The sequence below is a fragment of the Crassostrea angulata genome, chromosome 6 (assembly GCF_025612915.1).
Source record: "Crassostrea angulata isolate pt1a10 chromosome 6, ASM2561291v2, whole genome shotgun sequence".
Lineage (NCBI taxonomy): Eukaryota > Metazoa > Mollusca > Bivalvia > Ostreida > Ostreidae > Magallana > Magallana angulata.
Genome location: NC_069116.1, coordinates 24,565,550 through 24,587,407, shown reverse-complemented (window position 1 = coordinate 24,587,407; position 21,858 = coordinate 24,565,550). Strand labels below are relative to the sequence as shown.

The window sequence follows — 21,858 nt, the reverse complement described above, 5'->3', positions numbered from 1 at the left end:
TTGGATTTGTCAAAGAATTAAAAGTCGTGAATTCAAATAAAGAGTAGAATAAGAATCGGTGCCGATTTCAAAGATCGTGCACATCATGTAAAAGTTTGACTTCTAAATCCAATTGAAATGACATTTATCCTTGACGAGTTGTTTACGCGGAATGTCAGCGGGATTTGGAATTGTTTGAAATACACGTCCACGAAAAGGGGAAAACTTCTGTGTTTCAAAAAATGTTAGCAAACTAAGAAATAGAAGTGATATGCCAAAAAGGGATTTGGTTGGATCGTGATTTTAGAGGCCCTCATGAATCGACCCCCTCCAAACGACGAACAGGAATTCAACAACTGGGCGATTATTAATGGTCGTAATGTGACAAATACGAATATAATTGAAAAATCTTTGAGATAAGCCACAGGTTTGATTAAAAAACGTTCATCCAGTTTGACAACGAGACTCTCAATAAAAACTACAGACTTTAGCCACCGAGAAAACTGTTTTTGTATGAAAGGAGGAGATAGAAATTACCCCCTTTTATTTACATTTGGCTATTGATACGACGGAAAATTCTTTCTGAGAGAGTGTTTAAGCGAAAAATGATAGACAATTGTGTTCTTCCAAAACGTCTTGGATATAACCATCAAAGGCAGCGGCAAAAAGATAGATTAGAAGCAATTTCAAGTTTTGTTGCAGTTGTATATTGAATGTTAACGCTGAAAGATGCGAAGACCGGGCTTGCATCAAAACAAGATGAGGAGAACATAAGCAAATATAAACAAGTATCGAAGCGCTTCAGAGGAGAACTGAAGTTTCGGAGAAATTACCAGAAAGAAAGGAGCAAAGTGAGAAGGAAACAGTTTAACCAAAGTTTTTCTTTATTACTTTCAAAAGGTAAGCTTATTTTTATCTTCATTCAACTCTTGTAGGGGATCAAGTTTTACACCCTCCCTTTGAATTCTGGAAATTTCTAAAGATTAAGGTATTAACATCTTAATCCTTTGAAGCCCCCTCTTTCCCGCTTTTTTAAAAATCATATCTGCAATCAATTTCAACGTTTATTATTGGAATATGTAGTTATTTCTGTTCAGTTGTTAGCCTGCTTTTGAAGTTACAAGCACATGCATTCCGGTTTTTAATGAAAGTGTTCAATGGATTCTTTTTTTCAAGAGGATTTCTATATTCAATGAATTGTTCTCATTATTTTTTTTTTTATTGCACAGGAAAAGTGTTATCTATGTTACTACCCCATATCCAATGTTTGGGAGGAGTACGCCTTTCTTGATTTATGAGGAAAAACATGCGAAATCCATAATATAGTCCGGAAGTTACTTTATATGTGCAAGGGAAACCATGTTTTAAGTTGTGTGTAACGTTCACTTTTATCGTTGCGTAATTGTTTTCATAGTAATGACGTATGAGGGATGTAGTAACGAGACATTTTAGAAGATTTATGTGGTATCATATTCGACAGGCCACTACTCTGTATTGAGAAACCATACATTCTCTAGTAAACTCGATTTAACTGAGTAATTGTTCTTGTATTGATGAGAGCATTATAAATTTGGAAAAGAAAGGACTGTCGTAAATCTAGCAGTTAAAGGGAGGGAAAAAATAGACATTGATCCAAAATATCCTTAGTCCTATTTTCCTCCCACATCCAGGGGGAGTAAATATATATGAATAGATTCTGTGTATTTGTAAAGAAAAAAGACCCTGGGCGGAAATTGCTAACCTTTTAGAAACGTGGAATATCGCAAAGTGTACAAATAAATTCTGAATGAAAACGGCAGTGCCGGGGCAAAAATCTCTACGATGTGTTAATTGATTAGTCATTTAGATATTCCAAGACAATATTTAAAATTTTCTTTATGAACAATTGAACTCTCCCTTTATTATTTTCTATTGATATTTCTTATTCATGTTTGTTCGTTTAGAGTTGAAAGTTAAACATTCATACTCTTATCACTCGTCGCCGAATAAAATCAGGTGAAAAAGAAATGCGCGTTTAGTACACAAACTTTTTTTTAACTTCATTGAAAATTTGGCGCATGACGCAGGGTTTAAAGATAGACTTGTATATATACACTATTTCAAATGTATGAATGGGGAAGAGGGACAGTTTTAAATATTCGTTTAATGTTCCGATAAGCTTAAGTGAGACAATCTAATAACTCAAAAAACTAAATCACTCCGAATTACCGACAAACAAGTAATTACAACAAATTGGAGGCGTGATCCGGTTCACTGAAGCCAATCCAAATTCGTCTTGGGCCGAGGGGGCGGAGCTAACTCAGTGAGGCTTGGGGGTTAATAGGAGACAAATGGTTTCTCTTGCGTGTCGCCGATAGGTTCATTCATATGATATCAATTCGTACTGGCTACAACAACTGAGATAATTGTCAGTCTAAATTATCATAACTTATTGATAATAGTGTGGGATTTATAAATAAGGAGAAGTTTTTTTGGAGTTTGTCCATAACATCCAACACACGTGGAAAAGGAGGAGGAAGTTTTCTCACTTTCAACATTTTTATTCTTGATCGACTTTATGGAATGTATAAGAATCGGTTTGTCATATTCCTGAGAAACTATAGATGGATGAACATACAATGATGAGGACTGGTACTAGTTAAAGAATTTACTTCAAAGAAAATTATACAGTGAGAAACTTTACACTCGAACTACAGGAATTATACTGGATATTTCATAAGGACAAGGTTCCATACCAAGATTACTTCAGTAAAACCGTCAAGTATAATTGAAGAGGTGTTGTGTTATTAAAGAATGAATCGACTGGACTTACTGTCACTTCTCCTGGGAGTTTACGTACTTTTATACCTGACGTCTGTTGCCGACAGTATTAAATGGCTGTAAGTATATTTCTTTGACTTCAGATAACTCAAAAAACATCTTCCGATTCAGAATTTTTTCCCGTTGGAGTCATTGGGTTGTTGGTTAATCCGGAAACTATTTTCTGTGTATTGTTTGATGGCAAATAATGCCAAAAAGTTTCTGGGGCTGTTGTCATAGACAATTATGTAAGCCATGCTGACAAGTCTCGTGCCCTGTCTAGTTAGCGGTACAGATGCTGCGTTATCACACGTGATTTGACAGCTGAATCAGTGCGCGGGCGCATCACCAACATCATATTGTAAGATTACGCTCATAAATCACACATATTCGATAAACAACAAGCAAAGGCAACTGGATTGTTTCTTGTAGGCCAGTGTTTTATTGCTGTTTTAAAAAAAACCCGTCTCGTAGTGAAGAAAAGCAGTGAGTGAGTTTTCCTGTCAAAACTTTGGTCTGTCTCTCGTCTGCTGAATTCCCGCGATAAATCAAAAAATAAAAAAGTTCAACAATATAGCTTTTCACCCCTTTTAGCAACACGAACGCATTGAAATAGAATTGCAACTCATGAAATATCACAGTACCTAGAGACAAGTGAGAAATGAAACTTACAATGTCGCTTTTAAGACCTCGGTCAACATATATTTGATCGTCTATCTAGCTATGTAGAATTGCCCGAGATATGGTTTTGTTCGTTTGTTTGCCCTGCTAGACGTTCACGGGTCGTTGTTACTGAAATGGTAAAGTATTACCAGATAACTTGTAAATACAGATTATAAGAGAGAAAGTTTCCATTTAATTATTTCCAATAGCCCTTGTATATTGTAACAAAGCTCGTAGGAGAAATGTAGATAAATCGACAATAAATCTCAGAGAGAGAGAGAGAGAGAGAGAGAGAGAGAGAATATATAGGCGATAAATATGTTATAATGTAGCAGTTTTTATCACATATTGCAACTAATATATAAAAGGAATATGCAAATTCCATTACCGTGAAGTATAGAACTAAACATTATGTGGTTGTACAGTTTAAGTTAGAAAAATGACAGCATATAAAACAACTCTACTGGCGATTGTTTGTTTTCTGAATAAATTTACCGTTACCAGCATAAGTGATTATCTTACAAAACAAGCGGAAGAGCAATTAACAGCTGATTAAGAGTATAACTTGAACTTGTTAAAATTGATGTTAGATATCAATCAGCAACGAATGGAAATCTAGTTAATCCAAGGCCGGGGGTACCATGTACTCAAATCATACTTTGATGGAGAAATAAATTACGCCTCCAAATTATAGATAATTTTCTCACCTATTTAAGGTGTAGCATTTTAAAACTTTGAAACATTTTTATTGCCGAAGGCAAAATACTATTTAAAATCTATACATCCTTGTGGCTAATTTGGTAACAGTTCGAACAAGTTTTCGCCGACACAATTCGTTTGTTTTAAAAATATTTCACAAGAAGCAAAATTGGTGTGAAGGTTTTAGGAGCCATAAACGAAGGAACTGGGACGTTTTTGACAATTTGAAGCGATAAGAAGTTTACAAAAAAATCATACACTTCTTTCAAATTGCAGTTTCCCTCCGATCTTTGGCATTAACGCATTTTGTATTGAGCTACTTCTGAATTGGAGCTAAATGAAACACGAAGATGAGACAGATATGGAAGGCTATGACGAAGATTATTCTGCAGGCTAAATAAAGATACTTGTAATGATTGGTCAATTAAATGGTCTAGAAATTATAACAACTAAAGGAAAATGAAAAGCGCATCCGCCTCGAGTTGCTGGCCGATTTTTCAGTTTATATTTACTCTCAAAAGACGTTTTTGTCACAGAGCGCAATTTTTATTTACCTGAAAATTGAAAGGCACTAACTAAATCAATATTGGCTTGGTCTAGACGAGTCACTGTATTAGTATAGTTAATATGCTCGGATAGGCTTGCAAATCGTGGGTTACTTTCACTCGGGGCGTTAAAAAGCGGAGATTCCACACAGATATATATTTACCGGTATATAAATAACATCAATTAACACAGAATAAGAGATGAAGATGAATGGTAGGGGGTATGATCTAGGTCATGATTGACATGGAAAGTGAAAAAAAACTAATTAATTCATTTCATTAATCAGCATTATACATTTCCTTAAAATATGTTTGTCTTGATTTTTGAAATGTTAATTTTTTTCTATACCCTATAGCTCATTAGCCATGTCTTCCGGAGCTACTGCAACCATTAGTTCGGCCAATTACTGCGACTCTCTGGTAGGCCTTGTCAAAAGACAGAGGAGAATCTGCAAAAAGAATTTAGAAGTCATGGAAAGCGTCAAGCTAGGAGCGCACGAGGCCATACAAGAATGCCAATACCAGTTCAAGAATAGGCGTTGGAATTGCAGCATGGTGGATCCAAAATCACTTTTTGGGAATGTGTTAAAATTAGGTTAGTTGAAAAATTCCTGTTCAAAGTATGCTGAAATTGATGGTGTCTGCGAAGGGCTATTACATTAGAAAATCATCAATGGTAACTATTTGTTTTTGATTGTCATGTATTTTAACATAATCGGACTCTTACTTAGACAAACACAGTTTTATTTAGGCATCACTTAGGTAGTTGTCGCTAAATCTCCCCACACCGTCATTTTATATTGGGAAAACTCTATTTGCTTTCTCCTGCTTTGATCTAGGTACACTATCAATGTGTCATGTTAAATAGATTATTGGATATCAAGTATTCCCACCTAGTATAACTTTCTCTGCCCTTGTAATGATACTTTAAAAAATGAACACAATAAAAGGAAAAAATAATTACATCAAATATGCAATAGAATGCAACAGTTATTTTGAGTCGGGATATTAATTTTGTTTAAATAAGGGTGGACCGTATAAGATCCAAGTTTAGAAACATTGATTTTTGTTGAAAATCTACTGAAACTGAGAACTAGAGTATCTTTTAATGTTTTCAAAGCTCTGTATTGATTGGTACTATTTTTACCTCCAGGAACAAGAGAAGCATCTTTTGTGCATGCTATATCAGCAGCAGGTGTGGCCCATGCAGTGACCCGGGCGTGTTCGAGTGGAAAGCTCACAAAGTGTGGTTGTGACCGAACTGTAAAGGGACCAAGTAAGGACGGATTCGAATGGTCCGGATGTTCAGACAATATCGCATATGGGATAGCATTTTCTAAAACATTTGTGGACGCCCGAGAGAAGAAGTCAAAGAAAAGTGGCAAGAATGCAGGGAGAAGATTAATGAATTTACACAACAATGAGGCTGGCCGCTTGGTAAGTTATTTATTATGAAGGATTTCAGTCTTTTGTGCTTTTTTCCCCTCTTAATCCGCTTTTGTCGATAAAACACGACGAAATTGTTCAAGAAAGCACAGTGCCATGAACTTGTATTGACTCTTTGATTTTTTTTTGCATTGATCTTATCATTTTGAATTCACGTCTGCGATATGTAGATATAGAGTAAATGAAATCTGAAAACCACGTTTGAATGATAATGAAATGCTAATAACAAAGATATACACCGAGAACAATCTGATAAAACGAAAGAACGCCCCGCTTTGAAATGTATGTTTGTCCTTTAACGATGGAAAATCGCAAAGGGAACATTATTTTGCGACCAGACGTAGGAGCTAGAGATTGTCACAAAATCATAAAACTAGAATCGGTAGAGAACATAGCATTTCTCTCTTTAACCACCCTCTCTCTCTTGCTATCAAATTAAATCGTCAAAAATGGAAGGGGGTTTCATAAAATGAGAAATACCAAAAGCCAAGAGAATAAAATAAATTGAATGGTGTTGAATCGGGCCGTGGAACATAGCCGGACCACATGAGGGGCTGTATATTTATGACTTGTCGTCTAAGTCGTCTTTGTCACGAAAGCTATCCTAATAATTAAATGAATCTTTTCCAATTTTATGTCTGCACCATAAAACAGTGTGGGGTATGGTTTAACTATTCCGGCCTTTGTTGCTAGTTTTCACGGCGAGGCGACAATTAAACAATGGGAACAAATAAATGGACGTTTATAGGGTATAACTATTTCTTAAATTTGTGACAAATAGGATATTTCGAATGAATCTTGCTCCGTGGGTTTATGACTTTGTCCGAATAGTTATGAAAGTTTTCTTCAGGTTTTGAACTTTTATTTTGAAAGAATGTAGAATATTTTCTAAAGCCAATCCAGGAGTTTCATAGTCGGCAAAGTGTTCATTCAATTTCATTTCCTCTTAAAATTTTGGATCTATGTTAGCGGGGTGTATGCTATACGATTTGGTCCCCTGCCTTTCCTCATTCAAACGCCAGATCCACGCCTCATTAAACTGGAATCTTTTATAAATACATATTAATAGCTTAAAATTTTTTGAAGTTCAATTCTTCAGCTTGAAACTGGAAAATGCAGTCATGTAAGGCATGTAGCATTAAACTGAACACAGTCTGAAAATAAAAGCTCGAAATCGCAGCACAAAGAACTACCTCGTTAAGACTTCAAGCATTTAGCATATTGGCATCCAGTATGGTTTATTTTTTTGTTCTTTAACTTTGACCTCTAAATGACAAGAATCACGAAGGTCATAAAAAGCATGAAAACACATATCGTATGAATATATCAAAATTCTGATATAAGTATAACAACATTTCATATTTTGATAAATATTTATATCCATATCTAAACATATATCTCGCGATTTAGATTTATCATCTGCTGGCAGTAACGTTTTTTCCTCCCCTCTCTCTGTGGGGATTTCTCAATAATATGGAGGTTTATATAAAGGCACAATAAGTTTACAACACACTTATGATATTCTTTCTCAATCTCTCGACAAACTTTTTTTAAAATATAAAGCAATGTTAACAAATATACATCCAGAGAAAAAAACAATTTGAGGACAGGTTAATGAATTGCTTTTTTCTCCAAAAAGCATAAGGTTACATGTAAACTCAAGCAAAAAAGCGATACTTTATACTGATATGTCACCACACACATATTAAACCGGTAACTAAGTATTTGAGTATCAGATATAATTGTGACACTTTTTATTACGGGAGAAACACACAATCTTTCTTTTTTTTTTGTCTACCTTCGATTGAGGTGTATGTTTCATAAGACGAATTACACCCTGGGCATGAAATAGTATCGGCGTTCTGTATTGCTATGATATGACAAACTGCAAAAGTCGGTGTGACATCGTTAGGGGTATGACAAATGATCGGAAACGCCAAAGTGCACAGGCCAAAACATAGGTTACCCGCGAATAGAGAAAGAAAAGAAAAATCCAGATAGCTGATATTTTGTGGAGATTTTGTTTGGCAGTTTCTGTGTATGTGACACTGAATTGAAATGGGCTACCCAAACATACGGCCATGCGCAATTCTGACCAAACTTGACAAACTCTTTCAACAAACATAGAAGATGTTATCACAGAACCAAACCAAACCATCTAAATACAGGCTACATAAAACAATGATACCTTTATTTAGAACCCCTCCCCCTAAAATCCTAGACCTCTTTGAAGGAACCGTACTACAAAATCGGAGCGACAGTTTATGTAGAAGGCGTAATAGCTACACGTGAACGATAGAGGTGAAAGCTGGAGTAAAAGAGAACGGAAACAAAGAATACATCTCGCTAAAGCCATTAAGACCATGTTTTCATAAACTGGACATGTCACTGTAGTAACACAGAGGTTCTGACAGTTTAGACGTTCTCTCTCTCTCTCTCTCTCTCTCTCTCTCTCTCTCTCTCTCTCTCTCTGTGGAAACTTTCAACAGGGTTTGTTAATTTCGATTCAAATTAAACAAATTAAAAGCCTATTAACAATGCTTGGTAGGGATGAAGCAGTAATGGACAAAGCGCCCCGTCCGCTCGGCTCTCGTCAGCTTCAAAGTCCGGGAGCTGTGAGGGTATTATTCCTTGGCAAATAGCACTTTGTTTATCATTCGTTTCGGGATATTAATCTTATGACTTGTATTTACTGAATTCCACTAAGTCTAGGGCTCGCTGCTTGTTAAACGTCTTAAGATGTCATTGGTGCGGGTAGCTTCCTTTTATCAAGACGAAATTGTCACGACGGGATGATAGCGCACCTTGCATCCACTTGTGTTTTTATTTCTCTGTCCATTCAACAATATTGCAAATGAAATATGTATTGCTTTGTAGAGGAGGGGGACCAGGAGGTCGACTTTGGCCCTCTGTAGGGTTAGACTAGTAACGTTGAAATTGCCGTGTTTACTAAGATATAAGAATGATAGTTCCCAAGAAAACTTTGGGTAAACACTAAATCCATCATGATCAAAATGTTTGCCTTTTATAATAAATAAAAAATCTTTGACTGATTAATGTGCAAATGGCGTTACCATTAATCTCTGTGCTAGATATCTTTCTGATTGTTGTTGGTGATAATACCGGGCAAATCTTCGCACGAATAAATCACGGTTCAGACGAAATATGACAAGAAGAACTAGCATCTTTAATCTATGATGTGGCGTAATGGCCTCACTAATGTGTCTAATTTGTCCAGGACCCGTAAACATGGACGGCTTTTCTGGACAATTGTGACATGTCTTGAGCCTACATGTTAGAACTAATTTGACAAATGTTACTACTAGTTCACTTGTAGTCAATTAAAAACAAGAGATGTATGGTTCTTGTAATAACCCGTCTCCAGGTGCATGGTGCAGCTAACAACCCGAGTGATGAATGGCTGGTCATCTGCGGAACACCCTTTGGTGTTATTAATAAAACCTGTTTTGGACCTCCGGCCGTGAAGAAAATATTAAGAATTTTGAGCAAATTGACATTTGACCATCAAGTCTGAAGCACCTGAAGGGCTTCGATCAATTCACCTCGGCAGAAAGGGTCCATGAACTTTCTCGACTGCAAATTATGATGATTAATCGCGATTTTATCGCCAAGATATGGGTGTAAAGTACTATAAAAACGTGAAATTGCATGCCAATATTCTTCAATCTATCAAAAGAGAGCAACGCTATTAACAAACAAAAATATTTTAATGGTCACCATTCACTTTTACTTTATTTAATGATGCAAGAAAATAATTTCATTTTCAAACATATAACACATAATTTAAATTCATTGAAAATCCTCTAGCCCATGGCTTGTGTTAAAAGGCAGTTTTTTTCCTTGAACAACTGTCGGAATGGAAAGATCGCACCGAGATAAAATGATTTCGCAGACATATTTCAAGTTTCGTATTTGAATACAATTTCATCTAAACATTTACGAAAATAAAAATAATTTGTATGCAAGCGAAATTTGTGTTTAAATAAGAAATTTGCTACGTAATTGAAACCATTTCATGCTTCTGAAATCTGCCGAACCAGTGCGTAAACATTATGCATTCCCGAGTTTCGCCAGACATGATGGATAAGAAACTTGAACATAAATACTTGTCAATTACACAGGTGGTCCCAAAACACAGGAGATGAATCTGATCATAAATGTTTTTAATGAATTGATACAGACCATGGATTTCAGGCCGCTTTAAAATATTTTTCTTTCAAGACAAACAAGACTGAAGAGACAAGCACAATAAGACTGAAAGTTGAATTTTTTTTTTAAGATTTCTTATTCCATTTGCATAAAATTTATTCTTATTGTATAATTGAAATGTTCTGTATGACTGTCTTTATTCTTGCAGGCAATAGAACAGAATATGAAAGTGGAATGCAAGTGTCATGGTGTGTCTGGATCATGCGAGCTGCGAACTTGCTGGCGAGCAATGGCACCTTTCCGGGAAGTAGGGGCGATAATTAAGGAAAAGTTCGACGGAGCCACGGAAGTGAAGTCTGTGATGACCAAGAATCATCCACGGCTAGTGCCGACAAATCCACAGTTCAAGCCACACACAAAATACGATTTAGTGTATCTCGTTGCCTCTCCAGACTTTTGCGAACCTGATCCGAAAACGGGTTCGTTTGGAACCAAAGGTCGCGTGTGTAACAAGACATCTAAAGCAATTGATGGTTGTGAGTTAATGTGCTGTGGTAGAGGGTACGAAACACGGAAGCGAAAAGTCGTGGACAGGTGTTTTTGTAAATTCCATTGGTGTTGTTACGTCACTTGTCAAGAATGTGAAAGGGAAATCGAGGAGCACACGTGTAAATGAGTTCCAACCAAAATATACTCGGTTTATAATTATGAGAAATCCCAAAAGAAGAAGTAGAGACATTATTAAATGAAATCCGCCGAAGACTCTTTTAACAGAGATAGCGCAATCAATGTTAAAAATTGTTAATGACAACATTCTCTATGCAAGAGAAGTGCACAAAAGTTAACATATAAACATTGATGTTATATCATGTGAGATATTAAACAGACTCGGTGAAGATGGGTCTTGGTCCAAATCCGAAACAGTGCACAGCTCCATGTTGGTCGGATACGAAACTGTGCGCATAGACCAAATGACCAAACTGGTTCGGCCATCAGTTGCTGCCACAGTCAGTGCTGTATTTTCATGTAATACAGGGGGTCAACAATACTCACCTTCAGACAGAATGATATTGTGATCATGTGATAATTTGAATCATGTTATGATATATTCCTTTTCTGATACCTCATTTCATTCTCATTGTACAGACAATGCATCATAGCATACCTCTAAATGTATCCTATTCATTAACTACGATGTAGTGATTTAGTTTATGTTGTTCTGACGATGCGTTGTCAACACTACCCCCTGTTTTACGAAAGTGCTATTATGAAATAATTAATTTGCCTGTCTTGCCTTGTATTTAATTCCCCCCTCCCCCCAAAAATCCGTAAATACTCTTCAAATATTTGGTTTACACAAGTATCTTTTGCCATTCCTCCTGACTTCAACTGTTCAAGAATTCAATGTTTCAATCATTCACACACATTATTTATTTACACGAATCAAAACTGTTTTATTGTTGATATTGTAAATACAAAAGATACAAATACATGTATATGTTATCTACAAATGCAATAATTACCAATTGTGATATTAGTGTACATGTCTCATGAGTGACTGAACCAAAAAATAAAAACTCGAAAAAAATATCGATTATTGTTGGTGTTTATATTTTGAATGCTGCCTTTTTTTTAAAACACAGAAACTTGAATAACTTTCTTCTATATGACAGTGTATAATTTCTGTATTTTTTTTAATTTCTGATTAATCGTTGACCTCAAATTTAAATTTTTCCTGACCACATTATAAAAAATATCAGCAACAAAAACAACACCCGTTACTTAGTCAACTGTTGTATTAGCAGCCTTGCTTTTATGTGCATTAACGACATCACGATACTTTGATATACTTAATGCGTCTTTATCTTACTGTCGATGCAAGGCATACTTAACAGACACCTACCAGATACCAATACTCTTACTATAACACATTCCTACGTCAGGATTGGGGGTTTAGTACAGTTCACAGCCGTCAAGATCTCTATCAAACGTTGTCTATACATACTGCAATGACAGGAAAGCAAGCCACCTTGGTGCACCATTGCAAGATCAGCTTTCTTTCTGATCTTCAAATTCGCCATACCTAAAATTTTTGGACTGTTTTCAATTCCAGGTTAAATGGTTTCAATACTAATGCTTGAACTTTGAAACATATATAAAAATTTTAGTCTTTGAAATTTCATAACAATCTTAAAGAATCATTATTTGTTATTCATTACCATGAAGGAACATTGAAAATTTACTGGCTAATATTAAGTAGAAGGACACAGTTTTCTACATTGTAACTGTTTTTGGCATCGGCGATACAATACGGTGAATCTCCCACAGAAATGCTCCCATCTGGCAGTGAACGCCATGAAGAAAATAGCCGTAAAACGGCGAGTTCATTGTAGTCGGTGTTTGGGTTAGACTTGTGTATTGTTAAACACAAGTATTCCTTTTGTTCCAGCGTATTACCATTTGGCACCAGACGCTTGCAAATCTGTCCTCGGCCCTGTCACTGGCGAGTCCATCAAATTTACAGAAGCCCTGTCTGTGTTTGGGGAAGCAGTAATGAGTTTCCTTTAATTTGAAGCCCTGTTTACTCCCAGGTCTGTACCAGTCGTTTTAGAATGGATCCTCCAGGAGGCGCTTTGCGTTTGGAGGAGCGATGTTACGCTCCCTTTCAAAAGAAAGCAATTTGCATAACCCTATCCTTGAACCTATAATGATTGTAATCATGACCCTTTAATGAGGAATCCAGAAACTGTATTGGAACTTTGAAAAGATATACACTAAAAGCTAACCCACATACAAAAATTAGTTACTGAAATAATTATTTTTGCGAATCACATGATTTATAATTAAGGTTCTGGAACTTTGAAAGATACTTTTTAGGTTTTTGGATCGATATTGGGGAGGGGAGGTGGGGGTGATTTGAACATAATGAATGATCGTACTTTGGGGGGAAAATATAAAAAAAATATTCTTTGAGACGAGAGTGATTATGTTAATTGAGTGGAACACAAGTTCTCCTGTGTTGGGCAATTCGTCAGGCATTGTTTATCTTTTGTATCGAAGCATCCGTCTGAAGGAATATATATTACCTGTCGACACAGCCTCTCTTTGAATGATAAAGTTATTTTGATTGCTTGCGACGTTTTCTGAGGAAACCGTATCCTTGTATAAACACATCAAAATGAATTTACTGATATCGAAACAGAGAGGGGAAATAATACCAGTCGGGTTTTGAAAGCAAATTTACAACAAAACAGACGGAATTCTTGACGAACACGTTATAAAAGGGACGTCCTTATTGGTCAATATTTGAGGTCACAGAAATAGCAGATTTGAATATTTAAAAAATGGACCTTTAACGAGGATTAATATTAATTGTCAATACAGAGCATTATACACAATCTGGACCTAAAGTTGTTAATACACGCTTCTTTTTACCACGACCACCAATTTTTTAATGATAAGTTTAATCGCTGCCAGAGACAGTTGCATTTTAATTATGAAGGAATATACAATTTTTATATACAGAGTATAAAGAAGAATTACAATGTAGCAACATGACAAGCGTTGGGTTATCGTTGCTGTTGGCACTGTCAAACAGAAAACTGAAGCTGTCCAGCAAAAGAAGTTGTCCCTCATTTTCATATTCACATAGTAAAATTTTAAATTGATAAGGGGAAAAAAAATTGAAAATAATGGTAGGTATAACAGAGACAAATTGACAAAATAATCAGAAACAAATGACTCTTGGCCTTTTATCAACAAGAGGCCCTTGGTATGATAATGGCTTTTTAACCTTTCGGTCTTTTTATGGGGCAAATTCAATACATATTTACACATTTTATAAGGTCGATTTCTGCATCATTAATATTTTTCTTAAGGCTTTCAAAAGACCTCATTAAATTATATTTTAAAACAATAAACATAGAATTTTGTTTAAAATGGACAGGCCAAACGCGTATGCTGTCTTTAAACATACCCCAATCCATTAAGTCACTTCTACCGTTACAGCAAACTAAACGCTTAATGGCATATTGACAAATCATAAACATATTAATTTTCCTGCCCATTGCAATCAACACACAACCATTTGCTTTTTCAATATCTTAAGCAAGAAAATATGCGGATCAGCTTACTCTTTTTGTATCCTAGTAGTTAAAGTAATAAGATTAAAAATATATTGATATATTTTGTTCACATTCAAAACATGCATAAATTAACCTTAATGTCAACAATGCAATGGGATAAATTCTACAAATATAAATTAATTGAAGTTTTTGTAAATGAACAAAGAATTAGAGGACAGAAACACTGCTTTTATCTATGTTTAAATGGGTATTTTGAAGTTGAATTTTTTTAGAAGCGTATGAAATATTATTTATTCACAGACTTAATTATGCAGAAGTAATAGATCATCCAAATTCTGAGTGGTGACGTCAATGAAAAAAGTTGCTGAAAAAATATTCGTCTGCAAAATCTGTCTAAGCTTAACTTTCTGTTAAATAAACCCAGAGTGTTCTATGAATATAATGACTCAAAACAATAAAATAATATGCAAGTAAGCTGGTATATGCCAAAAAATAATTATCTATACTTTAAGTGTATCGTCACAAATTGGACTGACTTACTGTGCATACAAACGATGACGTCATATGTCTTGACACTTGACAGGGAAAAAATGTCTAATTCAACTTTTAAATATCAAACTAAAATTGTAAATTTTTATTTGAAGATTTATTTAAATACAGTGAATAGAGATGATACAATGTAAACGGATAATGATTAAAAAACAAAACTCTTCCTTAAATTATCACAAAGAGGTCTCATCTGTTTTAACTGACAAATGCAGTTTCCATTTATGTTAAAACCATTGTAGAATAATTAAAAAAACATCTCCAGGAAATAGGAAACGTAACTAAGTCAAATTCTGGGATTGTTTATTTTACATAAATCTTTTTTATGGAAATCCATGTACTTTACACAAAGTGTTTCGTCAACAGATACATGCTGATACATGTGATATATATTCAATATTTTTCATGAATTTGAAACTTCCTTAAGAAAAAAAGAGAAAATTCTAAATATGTGGACATCGAGAGATAGAACGCCATAATCTAAGTAAGATTTATAAGGTAAAAATTTAACACGAACAAATGGATCATGATAGATAGACCGAAGTAAAAATGTCAGCGACTACAGGGAAATATATCACTGGGTTTTTGTAGGTATGTATAAATTGAATTACTTGTTTCTTATCGTAATTATATACATGATTACATATAGTAGAAATGGAGGCATCCTCTATGACAATCATTACAAGAACCGGTTTATTAATTGGTTGGTTAATTATTTTTCAATACAAGAATATTTCCTGCATGATAAAATGCATGGTTAGATTTGGAGAGATAGTTTAAGCTCCAAATGCAGAATTTGTATCAAAATTGGTATCAGTGGCCTCATTGGACAAGGACTTCGGACCAGAACTTTAATTTTGTTTTAAAAGTATAGTGTAAGTAGGGATTTTTATTTTGAGAATACTACTTTTTCACTATAACTGTGTTGAATTTGATTTTTTTGTGTTTGTTTGCTACGAAATGGTGAGGGTTTTTTTTATGTTTTTGTTTTCTTTTTATAAATTTTGGCAACAATTAACATTTTCAGACGAACATCTCGAAAGTACTACTGATGGGGAAATCTACGTAAAAGATGCGCATGCGCGTCACTCGTTTAGGACCAGTGGTCTAGCGGGAATATTACAGATTGATTTCCTGGTGTCACGTCATGACCTGTGAAAACTGTCACTGATCGAGCACCCTATTAATTAAACTGCTCGCCCCTCTTGCACCTGGCTGAAGTATACACATAACAAGAAAATTTCACCTGTACAAAAATTGGCGTTAAACATAAATACTTTCTAGCATCTCTAACCGTTGATACATTTTCATTATAGCATGTCTACATCAATTTTTTTTTGGTTTGTTTTGTTGGGTTTTTTTTTATGGTTTGCTTTATTTATACTCAATGTGGATATAAAATAAGGTGTTCGATTTAACAAGCCATTGCATACTGTATATATAAAGTGCATAATTTATGTACATGTATAAAAAAAAAAGATAACATAAAAATTCGTGAATGAAATTGAAGCTAATTAAAAAACAAACTTCAACATCCTGCTGTCGAAATGCATGGGGATTGATAGCCGCAAATAGGATTTAACTTAAACATCGACGAATTACTCACAAACGTTAATCTATCGATAATCGTTAAGGCCGAGATTAACTTAAGGTTTGGTTTTATTTATGACCGTGCAGGACCAGTGCAGCTGCTAATTTCCTTTGCAACCGAATGTATTTCTCAAGTATTTTATAGCAAAAAAAACATGAGGGTTTAAACCACATAACAAGTGTTTGAAGTTTGATTTCGTTGGAGATTGTGGGAGAGGATGGAACACATGGTGCTTAAAGAAACGCGCATAATTACTATTTCAATTCTTTGATAACAAGTAATGATGCGAGGTGCAGAAATCCTCAATTACAAGAATTTTTAACAGTAAACTCTAATCCTAAATCTAATCCTTATCGAGCGGGGGAGGGAGGTGGATGGTTTACTATAGTAGTTTTGTTCTGTCTCAGGAGAAAGGAGAGTTACAATTATTTAGCTGGTGTGGAAATAAAATGACTAATGCATATAGCACTATGAGAGTGATCATTATTTTTGATTGATAAAGTTATTCTGGTTAAATTTAAGGATGATTGACTCTAAAACAAATAGCAATCACCTACCCTCGTGAACTGCTTATTAGTTCATCTAAAATGATTTTTACAGAATGTCCTCTCAAAAGTTTGTTCGCAAAAGTATTTATTTTTTTAATGACAATTAATAGCAAACGTTTCTATTTCCGTTTTACTAGTATATCACAATTAATAAGGAGGCAAATGAATGAATGAAAAAAAAAATAAGGAATGAATACTAGTGAATGAAAAAAAAGAAATATTTTCGAGAATATTGAACTTTTTTGTTGCAAAAATCAGCTTAATTTGTGGCGAAGGAAGTCGCCAAATTAGTTTTTGCTTTGATGACATTGCAGCGTTATTCACAATAAAACGCCTTCTCATAACCACTGGTTTACAAATATTTAAAACATTACTGGAATTTTCCTCAATTTATTAATCCGCAAAAATTCAGAATGAACAATTCCCTTCCGTTTCATTTTCTAGATAAATAAATAAAATAGTTCTGTTTGAAATGTCATGTCTTTTATTTCAAGAGTTGAGTTTTTTCGTTGTTTTTTCTATCGGGGTCAAAACAAAGAAATGTAAAATGTTGTTTAATGTTGTAACCTACACAAATTAACATAGGGAAATACATAGCACATAGCTAACATTGTGTTAATTGTCTGTTGCACGAAATCTCTTAAAGAGATCAAATCTGAAAATGCGGAACTCCTCGGTTATTGAAATGCAGAATATTTTCATATTGTTTTAACTATTCGGATTAATAGCATCAAAACAGTCAAAACATACTGTATAGTTCTGCACATGTAGTCATAAAGTTCCTTGCATCAAACATAGATATATATGTAACTTTTATTATAAAAAGATTACTTTCGTCCAATTGCAGCTTCTAATTTTGGTTCTTTGATTCTAATTGGCGTACGATAGTTTTCCGATCTTGTCAAACATGTTACATATTCGATCCCGTTTTTTTGTCATATGTTTCATATTCGATCCCGTGAACAAACAATATTTTCTAATTTTGTCTTTCAGATATTGCAACTCTTTGAGTACTTAGTGTAGCTACCGGTTGATTCTTCTTTGGTAACGATGCGTTTTGAATGTCATTCATTTTTTTTTTTACTGAGATACGATGGTTCACCGATTTTGTATCATGGGGAAAAAGCTGGGTTCAAAACACTGTTCATATTTTTCTTCAAAATCTGATATTCAACATGGCTTGGGTCTCTCTGCTTCTGTCAAAAATAACATACCGCCATGATGATTTGCGTACAAAGAAGCACTTAGTAGTCTCCAAGTGTGTCTTCACTCTGCCTTCTGCTTCTTACCAAAAATAATCTTATAACATGTCAAACCACTCGATGGAGGTGAAGTGGATTTACAAGAAGTCTTGTTTCTCAATTAAAGGCGCGGGAAACAAGACGATGTTCTCCCCCACAGCAGACGACAGGAACAACAGGTTTGTGAGCAATCAAGGCGCAGGCAGTTTAATCAGAATTTGTTTAAACAAACTCACAGAATGAAAAATACACACACTGTTGTAATAAAACAAAGATTTTAGAGTAATTAATAGTAGAAAAAAAGTTACCCCCACCAAATCCAATTAAAAAAAATTCTTAACCATATACAGTGTTATCCGTGAAGAAATTTATTAGTGTAAGAAAAAGAAAATCAAGGTTTTCTGCTACCAAAACACATATACTGTATATTTTTTAAATATGACCAATAAGCAAACATGTTCAATGCAATTGAAATTGAAAACATTGTCATTTATGATAATATTATCAGATCAAAAGTGAACAACTTGAGGTGAAACAGAGCAAGAGTTCCGAGGTAATTTGCATATTTGATCAATGACGAGGATGGGGCAACCTTTTCAGCGTTTTAGACCGTCTTTTCAAGACACCACGAGTATTTTTGGTAAAGATGGCACAGTGCAAACCGATTATTTTGATCGTCACATACGCTGATTGATAATCAAACGCTCAAAGTATTTCTAATTACGACCACCCTGCGCACCCAACTTCTATACGGCCAAGAAAACCACCGAGTTTTTTTCCCCTTGATATTCCTCACTATTAGTGTAGACATTTTAAACATGAAAATGTCAAAGGAAAATATTTGATTGATTTACACCCCAAGAAGAAAAAGGGTGTTCTCTGATGACGTAGAAGTGAAGTGTTTAGATACCAAAAATAACCCAGATTCAGATCGTTTCAACATTTTAAAATTAGTATCAAACCACAAGCAATTTTTATGATGCAATCGTTATTAAGGGGGTCAGAGGTGATTTAGTTTGTTGCCAAGAAGCAATAAATTCACATGGATAAATCCTTTACTAATATATGCCTCCATCCAAACTACACTAAATCCCTTTTTGGAATAGGACATCACATAGCATAGTGGAAGAATCCACTCCAAAAGCGTATCTATTTTTTTAATTTGAACTATATCTTATTATATGTTTAAACATAATGAGACTTGGCAACCTATTCAAGCCCTCTACCAATCTACCTTTTGCGCTCCTCTTCATATATTGCGTTTATAATTGCATGAAACGAAATCGGCATATTCTAAACATATTCAATACACAGTTCTTCAGACAATATAGAATTCGGGTGAGAAAATACACACTCTCGCTCGTGATCTCTGGTTTTCTACAACTGACAGTTTATTTTGAAGAAACGCAGACAGTATATACTATTTTAGATTCACGATTTTAAATCAATTTTGAAACAGAATATATTTATTTTGTGAACGTAAGCAATCAAATCTATTTAGAGTCAACAGTCTACATATATTTCGGGAGTGGAGATTTTCCCAGAGATACGAAATGGAAAGCACGTCTGATATAGTCTGAAATATTCCGGCTTTAGTTAGATGAATCTTTTTTTGTTCTTTTTTTTGGGGGGGTTGTTGTTTTGCATAATTTGGTTGTCAAACTATACTCTGTTTATTGATTTCAATCTGTATATGATAAAAAAAATTAAACTTAAAAAAATGCATACATTACATTGTATATATACATATATATAAAAAAAAGTGGTAAACCTATTTGATGATGTCCGACCAGCATCTAGTGCCTAAAAAATTCCCCGTTTGAAATTAGGCGTGGAGTTACGAAATCGAAATTAATATCGAAATAATGATTGAACCCCCCATGGCGAACACGTACCGCTCCTTAGGATTACGTGACCCAAGACGGTATCATGTCATGAACCTCACACAATGGACGTGCACAATAATCAAGGATACCGATCCAAGCATTGTGTGTTGAATGCAGCTGGGTTTGATTTACCTTTGAAGTTTATACTACGCTAAATTCAAACCCAGTAAATAGCAAAGCCAAATCAAATAGGTTACTATGGCAAAGAAAGGTTCAAAGCAGATATGTGAAAAGTGCTCATTTCAAATGAAGAGATACAGAAGAGAAAGCAAGGTATATTGTTCATCTTTCTTAACAGAATGATTCATACAAACCATTAATCTGGTGCTGGGATTCGCAATTTCAAGCCAGGAGTAATTTTTACCAACGTCTGTTGTTTCTAAAGATCCCGATAACCTTTTTATAAGGGAGACTGTTACATCATCGAATTTCGAACCAAAGTGGGCCATTACACAATGACGAGGCTACACCTATCTCGTCAATTCAAGCAGCCCTGTTACTAAAGCACTGCTGAGCTTGATCATAAACCAACTATCTTCGCAAAGATTTCATTTCTGATACATGTACGTACATTTCAATACATTTTTTAAGAGGTCTTAATCAAATGGATTCAAATTAATCGAAGATTTTTTTTGCCTCCATTGTGTGCAAAACTAATTACCCTAATATGTGATCAATAATCTCCTCTCATCAAATAATAGAAATATTGTAATTCATGCATTATATTTTGTCTACTTTTGGTGGGAGATGGTATAGACTTTGATTGTTGCCCAATCCTATTGAACTATCAGTAAAATATGTTTACATTAAATTATGATTTCTAGCTCACTAAAACCATTATTACTGTGTTTTAAGTGCATTGTTTTCAATGATCTATGACAAGAAAGCCCAATGTCATAAACCTCTTATATACATAACAAAATATCGTTAACATCAAGTATAATTTGTTTTGCATCTTAAAGTCAATTTCACATTCATCAAAATACACAAACTGTCTATATATGCATGTAAACATGAACAAGTCAATAACATCTGCTTTTCTGGATTTAACTATATACACAAATAACAATTTTGTTTTCATTCATCTACAAAAATTTAGGACATTTGTATAAAACTAAACTTTATTCAATATACAGTCAAACCTGTTTATCCGAAACTTAGTGGAACCAAGAAAGTCAAACCTTGTTACCTTAAACTAGATGAGACTGGTTTAAAACTTCTAGATATCTGAGTATTCTAGATATCAATGGTAAAATACTTAAAGTTTAGGTGGTTGGGACTTACAGATCACTTTGAGATATCCATTGTATTCGAGATATCAGTGTTCGAGATACAGAAGTTCAACTGTATATAAAGCTTCATAATACTAAGGTTAAAATAAATAAAGAGACAGTGGTTGTGACTACAGACCCACTTCCACAAAACTTTGGTATACAAGATAATGTTTGAGAAAGTAATATTCCTATGTATTTGATCAATAACCAGCATATTTAATTCCAAATATTATATGTCACATTAAAGCACGAGATTTCTAGACTTACTGGTAAATACATGTACATGAAATACAATTTTAACTACGTTTTCAAGTGTAATTATTTTTGTTTACATTCTAGAGGACAAACACAGAATTATACAATTACTGTCATGAACAACATATATA

General features: G+C 34.5%; 1 protein-coding gene across 1 annotated transcript; it reads left to right on the top strand.

Moving 5' to 3' along the window:
* Positions 1 to 1,907: 1,907 nt before the first annotated feature.
* LOC128190421 (protein Wnt-4-like) lies at positions 1,908 to 11,893 on the top strand. Its single transcript, XM_052862463.1, has 4 exons — positions 1,908 to 2,858; positions 5,042 to 5,280; positions 5,839 to 6,122; positions 10,510 to 11,893. Exons 1-4 carry the CDS (start codon positions 2,773 to 2,775, stop codon positions 10,975 to 10,977), a joined length of 1,077 nt encoding a protein of 358 aa, XP_052718423.1. The 5' UTR covers positions 1,908 to 2,772; the 3' UTR covers positions 10,978 to 11,893.
* The last annotated feature ends 9,965 nt before the right edge of the window (positions 11,894 to 21,858 follow it).

Bases quoted from the DNA above. Each gene is read 5' to 3' on its own strand.
- LOC128190421 (XM_052862463.1), top strand. From the start codon at position 2,773: ATGAATCGACTGGACTTACTGTCACTTCTCCTGGGAGTTTACGTACTT. The intron at 2,859-5,041 runs GTAAGTATATTT...TATACCCTATAG, and splicing joins GCCGACAGTATTAAATGGCT to CTCATTAGCCATGTCTTCCG. The intron at 5,281-5,838 runs GTTAGTTGAAAA...TTTTACCTCCAG, and splicing joins TGGGAATGTGTTAAAATTAG to GAACAAGAGAAGCATCTTTT.